This window comes from Melanostigma gelatinosum (assembly GCF_949748355.1).
Source record: "Melanostigma gelatinosum genome assembly, chromosome: 18".
In the NCBI taxonomy this organism is placed as follows: Eukaryota; Metazoa; Chordata; class Actinopteri; order Perciformes; family Zoarcidae; genus Melanostigma; species Melanostigma gelatinosum.
In genome coordinates this window covers 15,424,162-15,434,791 of record NC_136651.1, presented here as the reverse complement: position 1 = coordinate 15,434,791, position 10,630 = coordinate 15,424,162, and the positions used below count along the sequence as shown (strand labels likewise).

General features: G+C 40.8%; 1 protein-coding gene across 1 annotated transcript; it reads right to left on the bottom strand.

Moving 5' to 3' along the window:
• Positions 1 to 859: 859 nt before the first annotated feature.
• LOC306792764 (phosphatidylinositol 4-phosphate 5-kinase type-1 beta-like) lies at positions 860 to 9,388 on the bottom strand (the record flags this gene model as incomplete). The annotated part of the gene is made up of 13 exons (XM_079290057.1): positions 860 to 898; positions 2,009 to 2,105; positions 2,328 to 2,412; positions 2,512 to 2,652; positions 2,744 to 2,828; positions 2,953 to 3,001; positions 3,264 to 3,344; positions 3,868 to 4,052; positions 5,518 to 5,814; positions 6,548 to 6,700; positions 6,816 to 6,933; positions 8,221 to 8,351; positions 9,317 to 9,388. The coding sequence occupies 13 exons, from the start codon at positions 9,386 to 9,388 to the stop codon at positions 860 to 862; spliced, it is 1,533 nt and encodes a 510-aa protein (XP_079146183.1).
• Positions 9,389 to 10,630: the final 1,242 nt, after the last annotated feature.

Below are 10,630 nucleotides of genomic sequence, written 5' to 3'. Positions count from 1 at the left end.
ATTTCTTTCCCCCTTCAGGCTGCAAATGGTTTCCATAGACATGCATGGGATACCGTCAAAGGGAATATCATATATATATTAATGCTCAAGCAAGTTTCATGTATTTACACGTTGATTTTCATACCTTACTAAAATAACTGAAAACCAGTGGCCGCCTGAGAGGAAGGAAACACATATTCTGATATTTAAAACACTGAGATAACTTTGGGAAAAGGGTCAGCAGTAATGGAAAAGTGCGTGTCATTTTTGGTTAAAGGTTAAAAACAGCTGGGAACCAGTTAAAAATAAGAGTCAAGAAGACATATGGCTGTCAGAGAAGTCCAAGGCCTAGATTTCCCTTTAACCCTCACTGTACTTTAGTTTTTGGTCGGAGGCTTTCAGATCAGATTAAGTCCAGCATCTGCAGGCTTCCCACAGCGCCTGAGTAGAACTACTTAATGTGGGCTGAAGAATCGCTTCATATAAGCCCGAATGAGGATTTGGTGGTTACGTAAGAGAAGTGCTGTAGAAAAGGGGATTCACTGAGGTTTCTCAGGCTGACACAGACTTAAGGACTGAGGGCCGTTGGGGTTGGTTATGCAGTATTGACGTCACAGGATGCCAGTGGGGCCTCTAGTACCCAAGCGCTACCACCACCGAAGAAGAAAGTTCCAGGAAGACGTGAGAAATCGCATGCTGGGACAGCGGCAAAAGATTATTCAGTGTCCTCTGCTGATGCGAGTCATCATCGGGACCCCTGTGCTTTTTGTTGATGCATAGGCAGAAACTGTCTTTTCCCAAAAGAAAATATATATAACAAAATCAAAATGGGTGTCATTGGCTGCTGACAGTTTGTGGATGCTGGGACACAAACGACTGTTCAACTCCAGCTGGGTTCCCTGGGTGAGTCTGTGTGACGCTGAAAATGCAGAGACACCCAGTGACCCCTGGATTCATCATGAATGATGTCACCAAATACACTAGTGCAACAAAGTACGAGGCCCACTGTCCTCAACGTTGTAGAGAAAAAGTCATAAAGTTATGAGAATATAGTTGTAATATTACAAGAATAAAAAAAATCTTAATATGTTAAAAATAACCATTTGATAATTGTATTGTAAGTAAACAGGTGAGAGCTGTCACAATGAGGGAAGAGCTGATACTAATAAATACCTGATTATTCACCCCAAAGGAAACTCATCGAGATCATTTCAGATGGTGTTGTGCAAAAGTCAGAGAATTTGGGAAATGCGCTGTTTTGCTCTCTTGCACCGAGATGAGGATATTGATAGCCAGCAGCTGGTTAGCTTAGCTTAGCACAAAGACTGGAAGCAGGGAAAAACAGCAAGTCTGGTTCTGTCCAATGGTCACAAAATCCACCTACCAGCACCTCGAAAACTCACAAATTAAGTTATATCTTGTGAGTTTAATGCGTAAAAAAACACAAAGTGTAAAAACAGCAAGTTGTAGTTAAATGCGAGAATTTGAATTTGGGGATTGCAGTGACTTATTGTCACCATGAGTTCTCCCAGAAACTTGTTTTTTGTACAGGTTAAACAAATGAAATACAATGATTGAACTAAAGAGGTGCTGGTAGAGGCAGATTTGTTTACCTTTAAGGGGAACCTGGTTAACTGTTTCCCCCTTTACTTCCAGTCTTTTTGCTGAGCTAAACGACTGCTGTGTAGCTTCATATCCAGCACAGAAATATGAGAGGGGTGTCCATCTTCTCTACCTCTCTGTAGGAAAGCAAATAAAAGACACGTTGGGCTATTGCTTCAAGTGTGAAAGTGTTAGAACATCAGTTCTTCCAGCAGGCCTTCAAAAACTCATAATTTCTGTCTAATTGAAATACAGGTTAAAACATTTGCTCGCAGGACTTTATGCTTCCGTTTAAGATGTCATGACTTAGACAAAGCCAAAACACTCCAGGAGTTTCAGCCACTCTGCTGTGGGGTCTGCTGGTAATACAGGAGAAGGTTGAATGATGTATGTTGATCAATGCCATGTATTTAAAATCACCTCATACCAAATAGACGTCCAGTTCAGAGTCTGGCAGGCTCTCGCTGAGAGACGGCAGAGGATCGTCCAGAGCGATTGTTGAACTGGAGGCTCGCCGGGCTTCACTGCAGCATCAAAATACACAAAATATTTAGTCGTGTAGAGAAATGAGCATAGACTGTAAAGGATGCAAATAAAAAACGAATGTATTTTCCTGTTGCACAGTTTTTTATATTGTCACTGCTCAGTTCTTCCAGCCTTTTTGTGAATGTGAAGCAATCAAACAATCTCAACTTTGTGAATTCTTTGAAATCTGACAAAAGATACAGAACTTAAGTGTAACGTACCTGTTTTCAATGTCCTCCTCATCGTTTCCTGTGGACTCAAAAGAAACTCTCGGAAGGAGATCTGGTTGCTTGGAGGAGCTGTAAACTGTTGTGAGAAGCAAATCATCAATAAGCAAATCAAGCAAAGCCTCCTCTTTAAAAATGTCTACGAGAATATCATATGAAAAGCATTCCATACGCTTACAGTTTCCATCCAGGTTGTCCAAGCTATGGGCCTTCTTCTCATCCTTCTTCTCTTCCTTCAGTGGGGACAGAAACTCCTGAGAGGCAGACTTTGCCACATAGAAGGAATTCTTCTTCCTCCTTGAAGACGCTCCTCTTAAGGCTGAGGGACACGAAGAAAGAGAGATTTTTCACTAATCTCACACTTTATGCAGGACGAAGAATACAGGAGTTGTGTTCGCTCAGCGACTTACGATGAATCTTTTTGAATACGGTCGAGCCCATGAAATTCAAAAATCTGTCCGCATAAAAACTGGGCCTGTGAACCGACACCGTGTCCTGAGAAGCAAAGAATGCCGTCAGACACACACACACACACACACACACACACACACACACACACACACACACACATGAACGCTGTTATATGGACATAAAAACACACAGATGAGCAGTTACTTACCCCGTCATGTACAAGAGCTTTCCAGGAGTGTTCCACCTTCTTGATGAACCTTGAAGATTTAATAATGAATAGATTAAAAGCATTTAAAACATTTTACAATGTTATTTCTAATTAATTGTTGAATACAGAATACTTAAATTCGGCAAAACGAAATATTTTACACATTTGAATGTGATTTCATTTAAATATTACAATTGGTTCAAAAAAACGTGTCCAAATGAACAAATGTGTCCGTGCACATGAATACATAACTGAAAACCAGTGGCCACATGAATAAATGAAGACTAAAGGTGTGTACAGTGTGAGCTCACCTGTAGGACTGAAGGATGTCGATGATTCCTAAAAAGATGAGAAGGTTCTCATCTTTATTTTTGGCAGGAATTCCACCCAATCTGAAGAAAAAGAAAGATGAGTTGATGACAAAACAGAAACATCATGGAATGTATAATTTTCTCATTTTGGTGAAATAGTTAACAGTACACATTTATATAATTCATACAGCTATAATGCTGTCAGCAGGTAAATCATCCCCATAATCAAATTGGACCGGATCACACTATTGTGGCAAACTTCTCAACAGTGAGCTTTTGTTCATGGGAGAGCAGTTTGTGTAAGAGAACAGAAGAAAGAGCAGAAGAAGAGACCGACCTCATACAAACTTTAACAACAGTTAAATGTTTGGAAAGTTTTTAAAGCATATTACTTTACTTCACACTGTCAAACACACCTTTCCATATGTTTGTAAGCGTGTAAGCAGACTGTTACCAAAAATAGCTTTCAGGTAGCTGCATAAAGAACCCTGATATGAAACCAAACTGAGAAATGTGATGTTAAAAAAACTGTATTTTTCTGTATTACGTGCCCCCCAAAAAAAAGCAGAGGAATGGTGTTTACACAGGAAACACATTTTCTCACGTGTCGTCATCAGCCACCGGTTCGGGGGCCTTCGCGTTCCCCTGGATGGACTCGAGGGCGGTGGAGTAGAGGACTTTCTGTCCCTTCCTGCTGTCACATCGGCTTTCTCTGCTCAGCGGCTTCCGGTCTGAAACGTGAATCCCCAGCAGGAGACTGTAGTCCATGATCTTAAAGCTCTCGAGGACCTGGCGAGAGACGGAAAGTGGACGGAAGCAAAAGTAAACACAAAAAAGTCATAATGGGGCTGACAAACCTGTCCCGTTTCATTAACAAGTAATTTGAATGCTTGTTTTTTTGTTAGTCAGAATATCCTCGAGCTGTCTCTCAAAGGCAGCATCAAACATATTTAGTACGCATAATGACGTCCATTTCAGTGAGAAAATACCACATATGTTTATGGTTAGATTTAGTATATGCCCTCTTGCTCATATACTCACTGCAACAAGGGTTGTGGGTCAGAATAGCCAGAAAAGCATGCTGGTAAACTGCAGAATGCAACAGGATGCAGAAGGATATCCTGTTATTTTTGACATTCTGCATTTGGCATACTATGTATTGAGACACACTAAATCTTTTTCTGACATACAAAATAGTATGGGATACAGAAGGTGTGGGATACAGCTCATCAAGCGTGACCTCTGACCTTAAACAAGCTTTATATTGACCTGTCCCACACCTAAGCTGGTCCAAATTATAAGGACTAAACCTTGATCTGCAAACCAAAAGTACAACACAACATAATCCTCAATCCCTCTGACTAAACACTGATGTCACGAAGTAACTCCTGTAAACAAAGAGGCCTTTACTTTCCACCGTGTTACCTAATACAGTAACTGAGGTCATGCAAAGAGACCCAATAAGAGCATGTTACACCCCAGACGGGCCACTTTGTGTATTTCTAAGGGAGCGGAGTGGTGCCCTGATCACTGGCCGAATACAGTTCAGGCTGAGAGATTTAAACCCACTGTTATGAAACTACTGTATTGAGCTTTCCTTTTGGACTCTTTGTAACAATCTTGTACTTGGACACAATACAGTATGCTGTGCGTACATGTTGAAAAACCACCCATACTAAATTCTATTTCTTGTGGCGACAGATTCTGAGACACTCTGCACTGTTGCTGAAATATGATGACACTTTGAACGGACCAGACATTACCCAGAAAACCAACATCATGACCTACTGCTAATTAGGGGTGAGAATCGCCAGAGATCTCGCGATACGATATTATCGCGATACTTCGATATTATCACGATACTTTCACGATACTGCGATATTCTGAGTATTGTGATAACATATATTGCGATTTATTACTTTTTTCAACTTCAAATTATGTCCCCAAAGGAAAGCTGTGTCAGCAACATGTTTTATCTGAGTTCTTTCTCTGATGTCTCCATCTTTGTTTCGACCAACTTCCTACCAATCACGCACGCAGACCCGGCACCTCTGCTGACCTCACCAGAAAACAACTCAGCACCATCTAGTGGACTGGTTTTTAAATAGTTTATCGAATAAAGTATCGATACTTGGCGTCCGTGTATCGATATAATATCGGCACGCAAAATATCACGATTCTATGCTGTATCGATTCCCCCCCCCCCCCCCCCACCCCTACTGCTAATAGATATAAGATGGTGACGTGAACACACCCGGCAGTCCCTCTGCAGGGTCTTCATCAGGGCACTGTAGGTGTCCGGGTCGAAGTGCAGGCCCTCGTGCATCTCCTGGAAGTCCAGGTCTTTGAACGTGGGCGAGGATTTGACGCGCTCTTTGCGTGAGGCGCGTCGTTTGTACGAGGAACCCTTCAGGTCGTACATGTAGTGCATCTTCATGGCGCGCGGCAGCACGTTGTTCATCACCACCACGCGGACGGTGACGCCGCTGGACTGGATGCAGTAGAGGCCGTAGAACTTGGGCAGCAACGTCCTCGGATTCTGATTCAGATTCTACAAGAACAAAGAAAGAGACTTTCAGGATAACATGTTCAATAGAAATGTAAAGACATTACTCATGCTATTGTTTGGCTTGTAATCAAGTCAAACTGCATTTAGGTGACATGAAAGTTGACAATTATTTGAAATGTTGTTGGTGGGAGGAAAAGTTTTTACATTTGTCTCTCACTTTAGAGGTGCCCTGTGCAGTGTGTTTTGACCATTAGTAGCCTTGTTTGTGCAAGAAGAAGAAGATGCACATGTGATACATATTCCTGCAGCGGCTTTCATGCTTTTCCGTTGATCGACAGTTGCCGGTGCTACCACACAAAGGCACGGAGCAATGTGCAAACAAATGGAAGGAACGAGTTTTCACTACAAAAGCACATCATTGGCAGTATCACGTCACAACGTGAAAGGTTGAGCATTTTAAAAAGATATTTTTTTACACACAAATATACTATTTATGACGTGATAAGTATAGAATAAAATGTTTTAGGTTATAATGTGATGACTGTTATTCCAAAAACATGGAAAGTTTGAAGATATAAGTTGGTGTCAGGCGGGGGTGGAATCCCCATAATATGTGACTTGTATCATGGAGCCTTCTGTGCCACAGTGCACCTTTATGTCCGAAATGTCACTTTCAGCATGTTTGCTAAAAATATACGCTAGTGTGCATGTCAACACAGAGAGAGAGAGAGAGAGAGAGAGAGAGAGAGAGAGAGTTTGTGTTTGAGGAACTCACCATGTAGTAACCAGGAAGCAGCTTCTGCAGGAACTCGGCCTCTTTGTGCTGCACCGTCTTAATGATGAACTCATCGTCGCTGGTGAGGTAGAACCAGGAACTGCTGGCGCCGGGGTTGGACAGCTCGATCAGTGGCTCATTAATCATGGAGTACTGCAATTCAGAATGATGCAACAGTCTTAGCAGGAAAAAGTATTGCAATGGCATCAACAGAATCTTCCGCCACATCGTGCTGAATCAGAATGAAGCTGTGAATTTCCACACTGACCAGATAGTCGTCTGGCTTGATGCCAAACAGCTCTCTGAAGTAGCGAAAGGCCAGCGGTGCGTACGTTTTCAGACGGAAATCTGGGTAGTGGTGTGCTGGAGTCAGGTTGCTGCCCTCACTGGACAACAGAACAATATACGTGTGTACGTTATAGGAAAATAAACACGAGGGGTGTAACGGTTCACAAAATTCACGGTTCGGTACGTTTCGGTACAGTAGAAAACTATAAATGCCAGAGAAATGTACTTGATTTTAAAATATATTTATTCATTACAACTAACATCATGAAGTTATTCTTTGACTTTGAACAATGATGGAACTATACCCGAGTGACCCATCTTCTGGGGTGTCTTCTTAGCAACACATAAGCATAAAAAACAAAAACTGCTCCTTAATGTTATGTAGTGTTGTTACTTACATCTTGCTTACATCTTGTATTGTTACTTACATCTTGCAAAAGAGACTTTTAATCTCAATGGGACTACCTGGTTAAATAAAGGTTTTTAAAAAATAAAAATGAAATTATTATTTTTTCTTTTTTCTTTTATTCAAACGTATTCGGTTCGTCATGCGTACCGAACCGTGAGCCTCGTACCGAACGGTTCAATACGAGTATGTGTACCGTTACACCCCTAATAAACACATATCAGTGCACAATAACAGATCAGTAGCTGTTTGCAACAAAAAGGCCTTTTTCACAGACGATATTTTCACATGGCACAGATGATATGATGATGATATGATTAATGATGGATAAATTACACTCAGCTTCTTCAGTTTCAGGGTCCTGCTATTGTTCATGCTGGCTCACTTTCACACTGTCATGGCTTACTGGGACACTTGAATAGACCAGAGCCATTGTTAATGCTATTAGTAACACCGACGTGTGATGTCAAAATGCTGTGAAAAAGACCAGTTGCTGAAATGTGTGGTTATCTACCAAACCACAAGCACGGTAATCCGGTTGTAAACTTCCAAAGAAGTGACTTCCTTCATTTCTTAACATTAAGACAAACGTATGCATGCTTGTTACATCTGTATATATTCATGCAATTAATTAAGCTTGTTAAATAGTTGGTCATATATTATTTTAAGGATCCCATAGGATCTTAATAATTTCCTGAAAAGGAACCTGTAAAATTAAGCATGACAAAGTATTTGTTTAGGTTAAGATAAGTTTGTCTTTCCTTTTGTAAATGTAAAAATTGCTCTTTGTTGAAAACTATAGGAAATCATTTAAAAACATTTGCAATTCTTCCAGCCGTACAAACACAACAACATTCCCCTCTTTTTCGCTGTGGTGAACCAGGGACAGATATTTCAAAACCTCACCAAATACAACCAGACTCTCTGAATGTCTAGATACCACTGAACAAAAAAAAAAGTGTAAAAATGAGAGGCCTACCTGGGCAGGAACACGCTCTCCACCACAGAGAAGTCCTGCATGAGAACATCTCTGTCCGATTTAGAGCTGAGGTTTCCCACAGCATAACCAATACCCAGCTGAATGGCTCCTTTCAGGGCAGCTGCCGTGGGCTGAATGGGAAAACATATTTGTTTGAAAAAAAGGAATGAACTCGTTCTTCTATTGACAATTGAGATCAGCTCAACTTTGTGACGTGTCACGCCACAAACTAAACCTTCCGGGCGTCAGTTTGTAGCTTCATGTCACCGGCTTCTATTGAACATGACTCGTAGCTTGTTGCTGTGTTGCTCATCATGTGAGCCCAGCCTTCAATAGTGGGCCTTATCCATAGCTGCTGAGATATTTCAGTCTAGACCAAAGTGGTGGACTGACAAACAAACTGACATCTACATTCCTAGAACAAAACAAAAAAACATTTGTGATAATTAATAAATTAATTTGTTAAGAGAGAATCAAATGTTTTGATGGTAATAAGTCGACAAGAAGCCCCTGATAACAACAACAGAAAAGTACTTTAAAACGAAGACAATTTGACCAAAGCATGAGGCACCTAATATAGTATTGCTAGATACAAAAAAGTACAGTACGTGACATTTTCCATTGATCTTGTAAAGTAATTTCCCTCCAACAAATTGAAACTGAAGAGAATCAACCCAATCATCTCTTTCACCACCGCTCTTTCCCCTCCATCACTAAACAGCTGTTACATAACTGACCAACAAAAACATCACTGAGCTGCAGGTGTGGTGTTGCTCTTTGGAGCTCTCATACCAGGAAATGAAAGATTTTTTTCCCTCTTCACATTTCTGAACAAAAAAATGCTTTCCTGTCTTATAGTATGAAATATACTGAGAGGTTGTATTCTCAGTCTCATACATATTTAGGAGGTAGATAAGTCCAGTGCAATACACTGTAATATGATGTTCTTCGTATTTGAATATCTTTACATAATTATGTGAATTCTGTTTTGATATCAGCAATGATTCTGGGAAAAGGAATCGTCACTTTTTTTAGAACAGGGGATGTTTTGAGATATTCCCTTCCTTAATTGGAAAGCATACTGACGGCTGCTTACCTTTTTATGATCCTTTGACGCTTCAGAGGGTTTGGTTCCTCTTCCTACACTGTCTGCGGTGGCAGTTGACATCTTTCAGACTAAGAGAACTTGATCAGAGGGAAGCTCAGCAGTCCTTCCTCCAACTGTGAGGTTGACTTCCTTCTTTCCTCACAATGATGAACGACCAGACGCAGTAACTCACCTCGAATAGGCTTTACCGAAACTGCATTTTCCAGGTGCACCGCTCCTGTGTAGGTGAGTTAGAGAGAAGAGGATTTACACAACATGCAACATTTGCATGCATGTCAGTGCAGAGCCCATTTCACCCAGTCAAAACCTGCTCTTCTGAGGTGCAAGGCGCATTCGCATTTTAGTTTTTAAAACAATCTCTTCTACAGTTTGTCTGTAGAACACATATGACTCACAGAGTCTTGAAATGTGCAGACCTCTCTCTCCGGCACTGCCGAGTTCTGAGGGACCACCAGTGTTTGTTTCAGTCTTTAACTCCAGCATCCCTCCCAACAACCCCTGATCCTCATTAGGAAGGATTGGAAAACCATTACATGTCAAATTCCCCTGTTTTATAACAGTAAGCAAAAAGGGCTTCGTGTGTTCTTGCTCACGTATGATCCTCAACTTCTGAAACAAGCCGGGAGTGATTACGGAGACAGCAACAACACATTTGGAGGGGTAGTTGTGGGGATTGCTGCCACAGAGATATTGCTGGAACAATCCATGTGTTCATGAAATTAAAAACAATTCCTCCTGTCATACATTTGCAGGGGGATAGATTCAATGTCAGTCAATGTGAACAACTCGTGGAGTTTGTCAACATTTCTTTATTCTAGCATTCTGGAAGCTCGAGAAAGGTTTATATAAATAATAACACGTTGTAGATAAAAACACTGCTGCTGTGGCTTGCAGGATATACAAATCAGTGTCCAAATCAGTGTCCAAAATGCTTTTAATTGGTCGTTAAAACTTATTGATGACTCATTATGCCAATCAGGTACGTGTATTGGCAAAATGCACTCATCGAGGAGCAGTACAGTTGAAACTAACCAGAAGTGGTATTTAAAAATTGCTTGTTTCTCTCAAAAAAGCTGTAAAGTGTTAATTGTTTTGTTTGTCTTTTGTGTGCCTACGACATTGCACTGATATTATTCCGTCTGTTTAGTTCCGCAAAGAAAATAATGCAACAGCAAAATTTAGTTTGACACCTTTTTGCATAATGCCAGACATTTTCTTCTTTTACATTATTAAATTTGTAAATTGTGTTTAAAGATTTCTTTAAATTTATATAGTGTGCCTCACATCTAGTTCCTCACTAGC